This window comes from Dictyostelium discoideum, assembly GCF_000004695.1.
Source record: "Dictyostelium discoideum AX4 chromosome 2 chromosome, whole genome shotgun sequence".
NCBI lineage: Eukaryota > Evosea > Eumycetozoa > Dictyosteliales > Dictyosteliaceae > Dictyostelium > Dictyostelium discoideum.
This window is the reverse complement of record NC_007088.5, coordinates 2,064,224-2,081,784: the sequence shown is the minus strand read 5'-3', so window position 1 is coordinate 2,081,784 and position 17,561 is coordinate 2,064,224. Positions and strand designations below refer to the sequence as shown.

The 17,561-nt window shown below is 23.2% G+C and overlaps 6 protein-coding genes across 6 annotated transcripts in view; 3 read left to right on the top strand and 3 right to left on the bottom strand.

Moving 5' to 3' along the window:
- Positions 1-542: 542 nt before the first annotated feature.
- On the top strand, positions 543-9,642 carry pks14 (beta-ketoacyl synthase family protein; the record flags this gene model as incomplete). Its single annotated transcript, XM_639838.2, has 2 exons — positions 543-1,203; positions 1,307-9,642. The coding sequence occupies 2 exons, from the start codon at positions 543-545 to the stop codon at positions 9,640-9,642; spliced, it is 8,997 nt and encodes a 2,998-aa protein (XP_644930.2).
- Positions 9,643-10,037: 395 nt separating this feature from the next.
- DDB_G0272861 (hypothetical protein) lies at positions 10,038-10,286 on the top strand (the record flags this gene model as incomplete). The annotated part of the gene is made up of 1 exon (XM_639837.1): positions 10,038-10,286. The coding sequence occupies one exon, from the start codon at positions 10,038-10,040 to the stop codon at positions 10,284-10,286; it is 249 nt and encodes an 82-aa protein (XP_644929.1).
- A 344-nt stretch (positions 10,287-10,630) lies between these two features.
- Positions 10,631-12,066, bottom strand: DDB_G0272863 (hypothetical protein; the record flags this gene model as incomplete). Its single annotated transcript, XM_639836.1, has 2 exons — positions 10,631-10,893; positions 10,968-12,066. 2 exons carry the CDS (start codon positions 12,064-12,066, stop codon positions 10,631-10,633), a joined length of 1,362 nt encoding a protein of 453 aa, XP_644928.1.
- A 240-nt stretch (positions 12,067-12,306) lies between these two features.
- On the top strand, positions 12,307-14,310 carry DDB_G0272865 (hypothetical protein; the record flags this gene model as incomplete). Its single annotated transcript, XM_639835.1, has 2 exons — positions 12,307-12,639; positions 12,712-14,310. 2 exons carry the CDS (start codon positions 12,307-12,309, stop codon positions 14,308-14,310), a joined length of 1,932 nt encoding a protein of 643 aa, XP_644927.1.
- Positions 14,311-14,439: 129 nt separating this feature from the next.
- On the bottom strand, positions 14,440-16,474 carry argS1 (arginyl-tRNA synthetase; the record flags this gene model as incomplete). The annotated part of the gene is made up of 2 exons (XM_639834.1): positions 14,440-15,270; positions 15,536-16,474. The coding sequence occupies 2 exons, from the start codon at positions 16,472-16,474 to the stop codon at positions 14,440-14,442; spliced, it is 1,770 nt and encodes a 589-aa protein (XP_644926.1).
- Positions 16,475-16,950: 476 nt separating this feature from the next.
- Positions 16,951-17,561, bottom strand: part of DDB_G0272995 (hypothetical protein) — a gene marked incomplete at both ends in the record, with an annotated part of 3,722 nt that continues 3,111 nt past the window's right edge. Inside the window, one exon of the mRNA XM_639833.1 lies at positions 16,951-17,561. This exon is cut by the window's right edge and continues 1,303 nt beyond it. Coding sequence (XP_644925.1) covers positions 16,951-17,561 — 611 coding nt within the window.

Sequence of the window (17,561 nt, the reverse complement as noted above, 5' to 3'; positions counted from 1 at the left end):
TAAAAAAAAACAACAAAATATATTTTTCTTATCTTGTAAAAAATTATTTTCAAGCAAAAGATAAAGCTTACAAAAATATTTTCAAATTAGAGATTTAATTTCAGATATAATGAGATTTGGCAAATAAAATTATTTGATTTTTTTTTTATTTTTTTATTTTTTATTTTTTTCGAAAATCTTTATAAATTTAAAGAATTTTTGAAAAAAAAAAAAAAAAAAAATTTAACATTTTAGTGTGAATCCAATAATTAATTAATATGTTAATGTGGGGTTTAATTTTTTATTTTCATAATACATTTTTCCGACAAAAAGACTTTTTTTTTTTTTTTTTATTAAATTTTTTTTTTTTTTTCACGACATACACCTATCTAAAATCGTAAATTCCCTAAAATGTAGTTTTTTTTTTTTTGTACCCAATTATTTAAATAGAAATTATTTTTATTTGTATTCCATTATTTTTTCAACCTTACAATAATTAACTTTCTATCATTTTAAATTTGTTTTTTTTTTTATTTTTAACTTTTTCACTTTTTTTTTTAATAATGACAAACAATACTAACTTATCATCTTATAAACTAGCGAAACCAAATGAAAACGAGGATGATATTGCAATTATTGGAATTGGATTCAGATTACCATCAGGAGATTTAAGTAAATCAAATGATTCAACAAAAGAATTATGGAATAATTTAATGAATGGATTTGATGGTGTTGTTAAAACCACTGAAAGATGGAGCGATAATTTTAATGAATTGGGTGAAATTTCAAATGGAAATGCAGGTTTACTACCACTTGATGAATGGAAATCATTTGATCCATTATTTTTTGGTATTAATCCATCTGAAGTATCAACTATTGATCCACAACAAAGATTATTATTAAAATGTACATGGGAAGCATTAGAAGATTCAAATATTGATCCAATCAAAATTCGTGGTTCAAAAACATCAGTTTTCATTGGTTGTACATCAGTTGATTATAAAGATATTAGCAAAAATCCAAATTCAACACAAACAAACGTTTTTGGATCGGCATTAAGTACCATTGCAAATCGTATATCACATTGTTTTGATTTCTCTGGTGAATCAATAACTATAGATACTGCATGTTCATCATCATTAAATGCAATAAGATTAGGCTATCAATCAATTAAAAGTGGTTTCTCAAATTTATCAATTGTTGGAGGTGTAAATTCATTATTTGGTATGTTTTTTTTTTTTTTTTTTTTTTTTTTTTTTTTTTTTTTTTTCTCTATTTTAAACTTTTTTAAATACTAACATATTTTATTTTATTTTATGATTTTTAGAAACAAATTCATCAAAATCTTTTTCATATTTGAATATGTTAAGTAAAAGTCAAGGCAAATGTATGACATTTGATGAAAGTGCAGATGGATTCGTTAGAGGAGAAGGTGTTGCGTTATTAGTTTTAAAGAGTTTAAAACAATCAGTTGCAGATGGTAATAACATTTATTGTGTTATTAAAGGTGCAAGTTCAAATGTTGATGGTAACGGTTTAAAAGATAAACAAAACTTTTATTCACCATCATCAATATCACAAGCTGATAATGTTAATAATGCATTTTCATCAACCAATGGAACTGTGAAACTTGAAGATATAGTTTATATTGAAGCACATGGTACCGGTACACCAACTGGTGATCCAGTTGAATTGGATGGAATGTCAAGAGTTTTTAAAACACATTCTTCAAATAATTCCACCTTAAGTCAACAACCATTATTAATTGGATCAATTAAAAGTTCAATTGGTCATTTAGAAGCAGCTTCAGGTTCTGCATCATTGGTTAAATGTTGTTTAATGTTTAAAAACAAATATCTAACACCAAATATTAATTTTAAAAATCCAAATCCATCAATTAAATTTGACGAATGGAATTTAAAAGTTGTTACAGAACCTATCCATTTCAAAGATCTCCAAAAAACTGATAATTTTTCAATGATTTTAAATAATTTTGGTATTACCGGCTCAAATTGTTGCTTAATTTTATCAGAATACAAAGGTAACAATAAAAACAACAACAACAAAAACAGTTGCACACATAGTGAAGATTTAAAAAATTTACAAACTCAAAAACAGTATTTAGTACCATTTTCTGCAAATTCAGTACAATCATTAAAACAGTATGAATCGGTGGTTAATGATTATTTGTTTAAAAAATCAAATGATTTTAAAGAGTTTGTTAAACAACAAATTTTTAGTAAATCAAGTTCACTTTACCAACGTTGTGTAGTTACTGCTTCAAATTGGAATGAATTTAGTGAAAATATTGAATCAACAAATAAAATTCAAACATCTAATACACAATCATCAAATATGTCAAAAGTTCAAAATAATCCAATTACTGTATTTGTGTTTGCGGGTCAAGGTTCACAATATAATACAATGTCATTGGAATTGTATAATAATGAACCAATTTTCAAAAAATCAATGGATTTATTAGATGATGAACTATTAAAGTATTATGAATATTCAGTTTTAAATAAATTTAGATCAATTATAGATGATGGAGATAGAAGTATTCAACATCCAACAATTGCACAACCAATAGTTTGTATGTTAACGATATCATTATTCGAATTATATAAACATTGGGGTATTGAAGCATCATTTATAGTTGGTCATAGTTTAGGTGAAATTCCAGCAGCCTATTGCTCAGGTATGATTACATTGGATACTTTATGTTATTTAATTTATCATAGATCATTAGCACAAATTGAAACACATTGTAATGGTGGTAGAATGTTATCAATTGGTATTAGTTCTGAAGATTATTTATCATCAAATTATTCAACTAAATACCCAGATATTGAAATTGCATGTTACAATTCACCAAATTCAATTGTATTGGGAGGTAATGAACAACAATTAAATCAAATATCAAATGAATTAAAAGATAAAGGAATTTTCTCAACAATGTTAGCTTCATTATCATCTTTCCATACTTCAAATCAAAAGATTACAAAAGATCAAATCTTAAATTTAAACATTAATCATCAATCACCAACAATACCAATTTTTTCAACAGTAACAACAAATTTATACGAATCTTCAACAACACCATTCAACTCCGAATATGTTTATAATAACATAATAAAACCAGTTAAATTTTCCCAAACAATTTCAAATTTATATAAACATATTGAAATAAATAAATTAGGAAATGAAATTGTATTCATTGAATTAGCACCACATCCAACATTACAGTTTTATTTAAAACAAATGATACCTGTATCATCTTTGTCAACTACTGAAGAAACTAATTTCAAAGTTTCAATATATTCAGCACTTCATAAGAAAAAGAATGATATTCAAGAGATTCAAAAAACAATTGCTAAACTTTATTGTGATAATCGATATAACATCAATTTTAAATCACAATTCAAAGATGAGCAAATAATTAATAATAATAATAATCAAGAAATAATATTACCAAATTATCAATGGGATGATAAAAAATATTGGAAAGAAGATTTAGTTCAACAAAAACACAAATTTCAAGGACCTCCAATTGACCAACTTGGTTTTTCATTAATTGAAAGTTCACCAAATGTTAAATCATATCAAACATTTATTGATATTAGTAAGAAACCATTCAAATATCTTAAAGGTCATATTGTGAATGGTAAATACTATTTCCCAGGTTGTGGTTATATTGATAATCTATTGAAATTATATCCATCACAAGATTTGACTATTGGTTCAATGGAATTTAAATCACCATTAATTTTAATAGATGGTATTAATCAATGTTTACAAACAAATATATTTCAAACTGGTAAAACTGAATTTAAAGTACAATTCCATTTTAAAGATAATAAATCAAATGAATGGGTACAATCATCAAATGGTAATTTCCAATTATTTACAAGTGGTAATAATGTAAATAAAAAGTATAATATTCAAGAATTAATTAATAATAAATGTAATTTAACAAAATTAACAAAGAATGAATTATATCAAAATATTAAATCAAAAACTGGATTATCATACAATGGTGAATTTCAAACAGTTTCAGAGTGTTACTTAGGTGATGATTGTTCATTAGCTGTTATACCAATTAAACCATCATCATCAACTCTTTTCACACCATCAGTATTGGATTCTTGTTTACATAGTTCAGTTGGATTAGTTGATGAACAATGTCAATTAGTATTTGAAAAAGTTGAAGGATTTAAATATTATTCATCAAATATACCATCATTTTTAGAATTATCATCTGATAAAGAAATTAAACTATATTCATATTCATATAGTTTTAAAAGAATAGGAGATTCATTTTCAAGTTCAATCATAGTTATGTTTGAAGATGGTAGAATTTTAATTGAAATGAATAAATTAGTATGTAAATCTTTAACAATAATTAAAGATTCATCAATAATACAACCACCATTAAATGATTTATATTCAACATATAATCAATTAATTGATTCACCAATACCATCACCTTCAAAATTCACTCAACAACTTGATGAACCTGATAGGATGAATGAAAAAGTTAAAAATTATGACATTTCAATTTTGAAAAATTTCATTTCAAATCAATTATATTCAAATATAGTTAAAAGATGTCCACAACTTAATATAGAAATAATCAAATCAATGGATATAATTCAATTACTTGAAAAATATTTAAATGATGATAAACATTCAAAATTATTCAAATCAATTTTTGAAACCTTAAAAGATAGTGTTATTGATGTTAATAATGTTGATGATCATCAACATTATTATAATGAAAATAATATAGAACATTATGAAATATTATTAAAATCAACAAAAATCGTTGCAAAATTGTTATTTCCATTGATAGATGACGATCCTTCAAATGATACACCTCAATCATTATTTGACAATGGAATGTTAGATAATTTCTATTCAAATTATCATATTCTTAAAATTCATAATCAAGTGATTGCTAATATTATAAGTGAATCAATTTTACCAAATTTAAATGAAAAGATGGTATTTAGAATATTAGAATTTGGAGGTGGTGTAGCATCATTATCATTGATTGTATTAAATAAAATCAATGAATTATTGATAGAATTTCCAAATAGTGAAATCGATATAGAATATACATGGAGTGATATATCACCATCCTTCATTCCAGATGCCAAATCCAAGTTTTCACATATAAATCAAAATATTCATATCATTTATAAACCATTAAATCTTGAAAAGCAATTAATTACTGAACAAATGTTAAAACCATCATATTATGATTTTGTAATAATGTCAAATGTATTACATGTAGTTAAACAATTAAAACCACCAATTAATCAAATTTATGAAATATTAAAACCAAATGGTCAACTTGTATTTGTAGAACCAATTTATAAATCAATTTTATTAGATAATATATTCGGTGTATTCGATCAATGGTGGTGTTTTACAGATTTAACTATAAGAAAAGATAGATGTTGTATGCCTAAAGAATCTTGGAATAATTTATTATTAGATTGTAGTTTTAATGAAGTTAAAGTTATAATGTCAATTGAAATACCAAGTTTTTATGTAATACATACTCAAAAGCCTTCAATCTATTCAAATTTAAACAATATTGAAACAATTACTCAAATTAATGATGATAATAATAATAATATCATTATCTATGGTGATAATGAATTATCATTATTTAAAGAGGTATCAACAACAACAATTTCAAATGTTCAACAATTTAATGAATTAATTAAAAAATCAATTATTACTGATAAATCAATTGTTTATTTTACAAAAGCAATTAATCAATTAACAATTGATAATTTCAAATTTGTAACATTAGAATACATTCAAATTAATCAAATATTATTATCAAATAATTTAAAATGTAAAAATGTTTTAATTACATTAAATTCTGATAATATTAATTATTTATCAGCTTCGGTAATTGGTGCAGCAAGATATTTTGAAGTATTTCCTCAACTTAATTTATTCTCTTTGGATTTTGATCAAAAATCAATAAACAATAAAGAATTAAATAATACTATTCAATTATTATTAGATTCAAATAAATTCATTCAAAAAGAATTTAAAATTAGAGATAACAAAGTTTATTATGAAAGATATAAGAGAAATTCAAATTTAAATAAAACATTTGTTATATCTGAATCATTTGTAAATGATATCAATCAATTATATGCAAAACTATCACCAAATTTAGAGTTTATTTTAGATTCAAAGAAATCATTAAAAGAGAATCAATTAGAAGTTCATGTTAAGGCAACTGGTATAAATTATAAAGATTATTTACTTTATTGTGGACTTTTACCACCTGAAATGGTTAGTCATAATAATGATATAAATGATCCAGAATTTGGTTTGGAATTTTCAGGTATTGTTTCAGCCATTGGTAGTAATATTAATGATTTCAAGATAGGCGATCAAATTTATGGTATTGGTTATGATACAACTTCAACACATATCATAGTTGATTACAATCAGATTTACCATAAACCAACTAATATTAATCATATTGAGGCAGCGTCAATACCAGGTGTTTATTTAACATCATATCATTCAATATTTAATGTTGGAAATTTAAAAATTAAAAGAAATGAATCAATATTAATTCATTCAGGTTCAGGTGGTATAGGATTATCAGCATTGAATATATTGAAATGGAAAGGTCATAAATCACATATATTCGTTACTGTAGGTTCAAAAGAGAAAGAGCAATACCTTATCAATACCTATGGTGATTTTATAACTGGAATTTATTCAACAATGAACAAAGACTATTCAGAAGAGATAAAGTTAAAATTAAAACAATTAAAATCAGATAAACATGGTGTAGATTTAATATTAAATACTTTATCAAGTGATTATATGGATTCAAATTTCAAATGTTTAAATATTGGTGGTAGAATTGTAGATTTATCAATCACTCATTTAAATCCAAATGAATATATAAATAATAATAATTTTAAATATAATTTTGGCTATCATAATGTTGAATTATTATTTATTGAAAAAACATTAATACAGAGAATGTTAAAGAAAATAACTAGAGCTATTGAAAATCATGAATTAAACTTAATGCCAATTACTGAATTTTCAAATTCAACAATTAAAGTAGCAATTGAATATATTAATAAACGTAAACATATTGGTAAAATAGTTGTAAATAATGATATTAACATTCTAAGTGATTTAATTGATGTTCATAAAAATCAAATTAATTCAAATTTTTCAATTTTAAAAACAAATTATAAAATTAATAGTAATAATCAAGATCATTTAGGTTCAACAATATTAGTAACAGGTCAGTCTGGTATTATTTTAGAAATTTTAAAATGGATTGTTAAATTTTCAGAAAATGTTAAAAATATTATAGTTCTTTCAAAATCATCAATGAAATGGGGTTTAGAATTATTAATAAAGAAGAATAAACATATTAATTTTCATTTTAAGAGTGTTGATGTTAGTAATTCGATTAGTGTTGATAATGCAATTGATCAAATTTTAAATGGAAATTCAAAAACAATAACAAATATAGATTCAATTTTTCATTTTGCATTTGAATTTACATTTTGTGGTGTAAATGAAATCGATATGAAAAGTTTAGAAATTTCACATGGTGCAAAAACAATGGGTGCAATTAATTTACATAATCAATCTATAAAAAGAAATTGGAAATTAAAACAATTTATATTATCATCATCAGTTGCATCAATAATTGGTTCAGTTGATCAATGTTCTTATGTTTGTTCTAATAGAGTATTAGATTCATTATCAAGATATAGGAAATCAATTGGTTTACCTTCAATTTGTACAAATTATGGATCTGTTCAATCTGCAGGTTTAGTTTCAAGAAATGAATCAATTGCACAGCTATTAGATGGCCAAGGTTTGTATCCATTACCTATCAATATGATATTGGGTTTATTAGATTCACAAATTCAAAATGTTTTTCAATCTACAAATTTAATAGTATCACCATTTAATTTTAAAACTTTATTTGAACATTATAAAAAACATCCAATGATACATAAATTCGATTTCATTACAAATCTAATTGAAAATAATGAATTAACAAATAATAAAAAAATTGAAAATGACACAAGTATAGATAGTTTATTTTTAAATAAACTATCAGAACTATTATCTATTGAAGTATCAAAGATTAATCAAGATTTAAGATTACTTGAGTATGGTGCAGACTCACTATTAACAGTTCAATTAAAAAATTGGATTGATAAAGAAATCTACTCTAGTTTAATTACAATTCAACAACTTCAATCAAACACAATATCATCATCAATTAAATTAATTACAAATCAATTAAAATTAAAAATTGGTGATGGACAACAACAACAACATCGACAAAATAAAAAAAATAATAATATTCCTGAAAATAAAACAATAGAATCTGAAGAATTTTGGAAAAATGAAATTAAACTTGATGATGATGAATTTAATTTAATTTCATCAAATTCAATAAGAAATCAAATAGAAATTAAAGAATTTAAAGAAAATGAATTAAGAATATTTTTAACAGGTAGTACAGGATTTTTAGGTGCTTATTTACTTTGGTATTTAATTCAAATGGAATGTTGTTCAGTAGTTTATTGTTTATTAAGAAATAAAAGTAAATCTAGTAATCCAGTTGATGAGATTTTGAATAATTTAAAACATCATCAATTATATTATAAACAATTAAATGAAAAACATCTTTCAAAAATTATACCAATTGTTGGAGATTTAACTAAAAAGAAGTTTGGTTTATCTGATTATAATTATTCATTAATTTCAAACAATACAAATTTACTTTTAAATAGTGGTGCTGATATTAATCTAAGAGCAAATTATTACGAATGTAAACAAGTAAATGTTAATAGTTTAAAAGAAATTATTAAACTTTCACTTTTTGGTAAACCAACACAACAACAACACCACCAACCAAAACCAATACTTACAATATCAACATTTTCAGTATTTTACAATCAAGAATTTAATGGATCAATTGCAACTCCAAAACTTGAAACAATAAATAATTTACCAACAGGTTATATGCAAAGTAAAGTAATTTCTGAATTTTTATTAACTGAAGCATCATCAAGATTTAAAATTCCATCAATTATATTTAGAGCTCCAAGTATATTTTCAAATCCTGATACTGGTATTGGTCATTATGGTGATATCACTCAATTGATGCTTCAATCAAGTTTTAAATTAGGTTATTTCCCATCTGATAAAGAAGTAGATATTAATTTATTATGTTCACCTGTGAATTGGGTAGCCGATAATATAATTAAAATAATGTTTAATGATAACTTTAAAGATTCTTCAGATTCTTCATTAAAGATCTATAATGTTTATGGTGAAGTTATTAATTCTGTTAAAATTCTCCAAGTATTAAAAAATGAAAAAGGTGGAAATTGTAAAGAAGTTAATTTTAAACAGTGGAAGCGTATGGTGATGGATTCTAATGAAAAAGTTTGTATTAAATTAAGAACTTTCCACACTTTAGACTTTGATCAAAAATACAATTTTGAAAAAGCCTATGGTATCTCAAAAGAACAAATATCATTCCTTCAATCAATTGGGTCATATGGTAATGGTGGTGAAAATAACCTGATCCAAATGATATTCAATCATATCCTTGCCAAATACTCAAAATAAATAAACTATTAAAATAATATAAAATAATATAAATAAAATAAATAAAATAAAATAAAATAAAATAAAATAAAAAACAATTTATCTTATTTAATTTAGCATTATTTTAATCATGTAGGGGTTTTATTAATTAATTTCATTTTATTTTATTTTGGGTTTTGACTTTTTTTTTTTTTTTTTTTTTTTTTTTTTTTTTTTTTTTTTTTTTTTTTTTTTGGGTTTTTTTGATTTTTTATTTTTGTTTTTTTTTTTTTTTTTTTTTATTTTCATTAAAAATTTTTGTAAAAGCATATATGTATGTGTGATCATTAAATGATTTTTTTTTTTTTTTTTTTTTTAATAAATCAGAAGTATTTTATTTGGGTTTTAATACTTTTTTTTTTTTTTTTTAGTAAAGAATGGACGTTGATCACGAAGTTAAGGAATTAGTCAAATTTATTAAAAAACTTGGAACCAAGGGTGCTGATGGAAAGTACTCTGTCAAATATGGTGTTTTATTCAATGATGATGATGTTGCAAACTTTTTCGAAGCATTAGTTGGTACACTCAAAGCTGCTAAAAAGAGAGGTATCATCACTTTCCAAGGTGAAATCTTACTCCAACGTGTTCACGACAATGTTGATGTCATTTTACTTAAAGACGAATAAAATAAATATATATATAAAGTTTTAACACACATGTAATAATAAAATATATCAATAAAATATCAATAATATCTAAATACATTGTATTATATTTATTTAAAAACATTTCAGAATATATTAAAAAACTAATTTACATATTATGATATGTTTCTCCTATTATTATTATTATTATTATTATTATTATTATTATTATTATTATTATTATTATTATTATTATTATTATTATTATTATTATTATTATTATTATTATTATTATTATTATTATTATTATTATTATTATTATTTATTATTTATTATTTATTATTATATTTTATTGTTTATTATTTATTATATTGTTTATTAAATTATTATTGAAGACCAAATAATTGAGTTAAGTACCAAAAACCTTCACTATTTTTATAAACGCCAATTGAACAAACATTAAAATTACCAAGAAGATTCTTTCTATGTCCAGGTGAATTAATCCAACCATTTACCACTTTATTTGCAATATCATCTGGATCATTTGTATAAGCAACATTTTCACCAGCTCCTCTTGATGGGAATGGGTATCTTTTAGCTCTATCATTAAATCCATCATGTCCAAAAGCAACTTTTTTCTCTGCCATGTCTATATATTATAATTAAATGTTAATGTTTATCATTGCTATTGCTATTGTTATAATATATTATTTATATACTTACTTTTACTATGTTCAACACCTATATGATAAATAGTTTGATTCCAAATTAATGATGGTTTACCTTGAGCACTTCTAAATTTATTTGAAAACTCCAATGCTTTTCTACCAATTGCTTCAGGATGTAATATAGTATTATCAATTGTATGAATAGCGTTTCTATTAACAGTTGGTATTGTTGTTTCCATTGATGCTGAAATCATTCTATTCTGTAATTCTTGTTTTTGAAGTGTATCGATATCATTTAGGTCAAAGAATTTCTTTTTATTTAATTTATCATTTCTATAGCTTTTATGTTGTTCATTTCTAATTGAATTCAATTGTTTTTTCAAGTCTAGTGATTGTTGAAAATTAAATGGTTCTTTATTAGTTTTAATTTTATCTGAATTGTTATTACTGTTACTGTTACTTTTGATATTATTATTATTATTATTTGGTCGATAGGAATCGTTATCTCCATTTGAAACGTTGTGATAATTCTCATCGATTGTAATACCACCATCACCAATATTTAATCTTTTTTCGTGTATATCTGCTAAAAAATTTGATTTTGCATTGGGACTTTTATTGCTATTACTATTATGATAACGTGGTGACTGTACTTTTGTTGGTGTCGTTTGTTTTGTTTGCACTATTTCTTTTGTTGAATTACTTGTTATTTTATTTGTATTAAGATTATTTACAATAGCATCATCGTCATCATCATCTATACAAATAATATTTTTGGGACTACTAGTTGTAGTGGTTATTGTTGGGATTGTTGTTTTATTACCATCACTATTATTATTATTATTATTATTATTATTATTATTATTATTATTATTATTATTATTATTATTAATACTGTTGGTATTCTTGGTTTTATTGTCATTAACACTTTTTATCTTTTTATTATCTATTCGATCAAATCTATTTGAATGGATGTTCGCCAATAACTCTCTTTTTTTATTTACAATTGTTTTATTTACTTTTTTTCTAATATCGGAATTTGAATTTTTCATTGTTTCAGCTCCATTATTTACTTGAAATCTTGGTGTTTTTTGTTGTTCACTATCATCATCATCGTCATCATCTAAAATAATTATCTCATTTGAAGATGTCATACAGCTTTTTAATTTTAATAATCCAAATAAAAAAATAAAACAAGACTAAAAAAAAAAAATTTAAAAATTAAAAAAAATTAAAAAAAATAAATTGTCGAAAAATTTCTTGGAAATATGGAACTTTTTTTTTATTTTTGTTAATAAAAAAAAATAAAAAAAATAAAAAAATGTTATTATTGTCTTAAACAGTTTCACTTCACTAAATAAAAAAAGATAAATAAATAAATATCTTTAAAAGAGATGCAAAATAGACCACCTCAAAAGAGCACGGCTAATTATAATAATAATAATAATAATAATAATAGTAATAATAATAATAATAATAATAATAATAATAATAATAATAATAATAATAATAATAATAATAATAATAATAATAATAATAATAATAATAATAATAATAATAATAATAATAATAATAATAATAATAATAATAATAATAACAATAATAGCAATAATAATGGTAATAATAGTAATCATGGACTAGATCCTCAAACACATTTGGCATATTTTTTAGGTATGCCTCATAAAAAGATACAAACAATTAAAGTTGGTAGCCAAAAGGTTTCGCTTGTATGTATAAGAATTTAAACTATTTAAATAATGAATAAATATCTTTATTTACTTTTATTTTAAAAATTGTAGGGATTTTCACACAAGCTACCAACATCATTTTCAAACTCTACAACTAAATTCAATTTTAAATCGAACAATTTCCCAGATAATGATATTATCTATAGCAATAGCAATAGCAATAGCAATAACAATAACATTAACAATATCAATAACAATAACAACAATAATAATAATAATAATAATAATAATTTTAAGAAATCAGTACAAGAGAAATTTGAACAAAGTCATTACAATACAATAGATGAAGATATCATTAATCCAACACCTACATCACAAACATCTAGCGAATACTATACTAATAAAATATCAAACAATAAAACTGATATTGATCCAAATGTAAATATTAAAACAATATTTGATGAAAGAACAAGAATCAATAATCAACAACATACCATTCAATCAAAACTACAAAATAATAATAATAATAATAATAATAATAATAATAATAATAATAATAATAATAATAATAATAACAATACTAGTAATATTATTGAAAATGAACCACCACATAAAAGATTAAAATCACCAATAAAGAATGCACCACTAAGAATAGAAAATTTTTCTCCTTTTGATTTTGATGGTTGTAATGATAATGGAAATGATTACGATAATTATGATAATGATGATGATAATAATTTTAAAAACACAAATAACCTTATCAATAAATACCAAAACCAAAATGTAAAAAAAGATACCAATAAGAGCAAACTATCCAATAATATCTATTCTCATAATACAAACAATAATAACAATAACAATAATAATAATAATAATAATAATAATAATAATAATAATAATAATAATAATAATAATAATAACAACAACTATAATAACAATAGCAATAAATCATACAATGATAAGAGTTTAAAAACAACTACAACCACAACTCTAACAACCACCATTTCCGAAAATACATATGGAGAAATTCAAACAGCAAGTTTCATATCCGATTATTCCTTTTCCTTTGATGAGAATCAAATATTTAATAGTGGTACAACTGATATTAATAATAACAATTATAATAATAATAATAATACTACAACTGATACAATACACCAAAATTCTGATCGTACCAACCTAAAAGATGAAACTGATGATGAAGATTCTGAATTCTTTGAAAGCTCACCCTTTGTTTGTAAATATCCTGAACATACTCAAAATATAAATAATAATAATAATAATAATAATAATAATAATAATAATAATAATAATAACCAAAATAGTAAAAATGGAAGTGGTGGCTATCAAATAAAAAGCTGTGAATCTTTCTTTTGTAATGGATCACCTTTTAATTTCATTCCAAATACAATTGATTATTCTCAGCATCCAAAAAAAGAAATCTCCTCAATGAATAACACTGTACTACAAAAAGAACCAAAGCAACAACAACAACAACAACAACAACAACAACAACAACAACAACAACAACAACAACAACAACAACAATCAAAAGAACAGAATAAATTTAAAGAAATATATTCTAAAGAACAAAAAAAACAACAAGTTATTGAAGAAAAAGAATATAATGGATATGATGAAGAAGAAGAAGATTTAACTTATAAATTAAAATATTTATCACCAACCCCTCCACCAAGTTGTGGTCAATAATAAATAAATAAAACTAAAATATTTTAAAATGTTCTTATTTTTTTCAAAACTTATTCTTTTATTTTTTTATTATAAATAATCAAATATTCTTTATTTTTTTTTTTTTTATATTATTAAATTCTTTTTTTTTTACATTCTTTCAAGTGGAACTAAACCTAAAATTCTTAAACCTGAACCTAAAATAACTTTGGCAGCCCAATATAAAACGAAACGAGCTTCAGCGACATCTTTTTCACGATCTTTAATCCAAAGGACTTGATGAGCAGAAGAGACAGCATGAGCCAATTCAAAGAGATAACCAACCAAAGTTGAAGGTTCAAGTTGATTATGAGTCAATTGAATGATTTCTGGATATCTACCGATGGTAATTGCTAAATTGAAAGCTTCTGGTTCACTTAATAAAGAAAGGTTAGCGTTTGGATTGAATTCGAAACCAGATTTACGTTCTAAACTACATAAACGAGCATGAGCATATTGAAGGTATGGACCAGTGTCACCATCTGATTTTAACATACGATCCCAATTGAAATCATAATCTTTGTTACGTTTGGCATTGAAATCTTGAATGACGACAGCTGATAAACCAACGATATCGGCGACTTTCTCTGGGTCTTCAATCTCTGCGAATTTTTGTTCATTTTGTTTCATAATCTTTAACATCTTCTTTTGGGTCTTATTCAAAATATCCTCTAAAAATACTACGGTACCTTTACGTGTTGACATACCTTTAACCATACCATAGTTGATATGAGTTAAATCCTTTTGCCATTGATAATCCATTTTACCTAAAATATCAAATAATTGACGGAAATGGAAATCTTGTTGAGATGCAACAACATAATACATCTTATCAAATCCAATATTATTTTTACGATCAACTGCTGCTGCAATATCACGAGTAATATAAAGTGTTGTACCATCTGTTTTTTGAACTAAAACTTTACCTAATTTATTTGGTTTCTATATAATAATAATAATTTAAAAAAAAAAATAAAAAAAAAAAAATTAATAAATATTTATTATTATTATTATTATTATTATTATTATTATTATTATTATTATTATTATTATTATTATTATTATTATTATTATTATTATTATTATTATTATTATTATTATTATTATTATTATTATTATTATTATTATTATTATTATTATTATTATTATTATTATTATTATTATTATTATTATTATTATTATTTATTATTAATTTATTTAAACTTACAGATAAATCAATAACTTTAGCACCTTGAGAATCTTCTAATAAATTTTTATCTTGTAATTTTTTAAATTCAATTGTCATACCTTCAGTTACTAATGATTCACCAGCATAGATATCGAATTTAACATTGAGACGATTGTAGATATCTTTGTATTTAACGATGGAGAGATCACGGAAACGTTTCCAAATGGCAAGTGCTTCAGCATCACCATCTTCCATACGTTTAAAGTAAGCACGAGCAGTATCGTGAATGGTTGGAGTAGTTTGTAATGGTGCGGTTGGTTCAACACCAGCGGCGATCTCTTCAGCATATTTCTTTTTAGCTTCTTCTTCCTTCTCTGCTTCACCATTGATTTGAACGTAAACATTGTATAAATGTTTAATTGGGTCGGCTAATAACTCTTCTTCTGAACCATACTTTTCGAAACCAACTGCTAACAAACCGTATTGTTTGCCCCAATCACCTAAATAGTTCATTGAGACTGTCTCATAGGCTAATTCATTGAAGAGATTAACCATGAAATTACCAATGATGGTTGAACGTAAATGACCAGCATGGAATGGTTTGGCGATATTTGGTGATGAGAATTCGACGATCACTTTCTTTCCTTTACCTTGTTCTGTCATACCATATTTTTCTTTTTGGTTGATAACTTCCTTTAAAATCTCTTGAACTTGTAATAAACGATTGACTTTGAAATTTAAATAATTACCAGTTGCTGATGCACCTTGAATACAATCATTCAATTGAATCTTTGATGCGAAATCAATTGCTAATTGATCTGGTTTACCAACTAATTTCTTAAATTTATTTAATTTTGGAATTGGTACTGCAAAATCTGCCATATCTTTATTTTTTGTTGATTCAATACATTCTAAAATTTTATTGGCTTCAATCTCTGTAAGTACAGATAATTGTTTTGCAATTTCTTCTTGAAACATTTCTTTATTTTTATATATATATATAGAATTTGTTTTAAAAATAAACTTTTAAAAAAAATAAAATGAAATAAAAAAAAATAAAAAAAAAAATTTTTGTGCCGTTTTAACGAAAAAAAAAAAAAAAAAAAAAAAAAAAAAAAACTATTTTTTTTATAAAAATAAAATTAAATAAAAAATGACATAACAAAAAATTAATTAAAGTGGGAATTAAATAATATAAATTTCTTAATTTTTTAAAAAAAAAAAAAAATCTTATCTTTTATTAAAAATTTAAATCGAAAGGGGGATTTTTTTTTATTTTTATCAGTGAATTTATTACAAATTTTAAACATGACCTTTGAAAATAAGTCACCAACACAAAATAAAAAAAAAAAAAAAAAAAAAAAATAAAAAATAAAAAATAAAAAATAAAAAAAAAAAAATAAAAATAAAAATTATAATAAATGAATTGTTTTTTTATTTATTTATTTATTTATTTATTTGTTTAATATTTTCCAAACTTTTGGTTTTAAATATTTTGAAAGTTCATCAAAACATAAACAAACACCAAAACCAACGGTAACGATTGAAATGATTAAGGTTGAAATAAAACAATCTAAATAATCTTTATATTGCCAAAAATTAAAATTGAAAATCCACATTAAAACAATTGATTTCTGTGCCAATATTCTAAATAACCAACTCTTTATTTCCAATTCATCATATAAATTAAAGATATTATCATGATTATGAATTAAATGATGTGGTTGTTGTTGTGGTTGTTGTTGTTGTTGTTGTTGTTGTTGTTGCTGTTTATTATAATGATGATAATGATGAAGTTGTTGATATTGTTGATTATATGATTTTACAAATCTAAATAAGAAAGTAATTAAAATAAAAAAGTAACCCAATTTATGGAAAACCATTAAGAAACCAGAGAAAGTTGGATAATCTTCCATATTTAATAGACCTACATTACCAGCTCTAACATCGACGTTCATATTGAATTGACCACCCATAAGGATATAAGATTGAATGGTGAGTACAATCATAAACAAAGCCAACATTCTCGAGAGTGCTTTTAATTTACCACCATATGAAGAAGTTT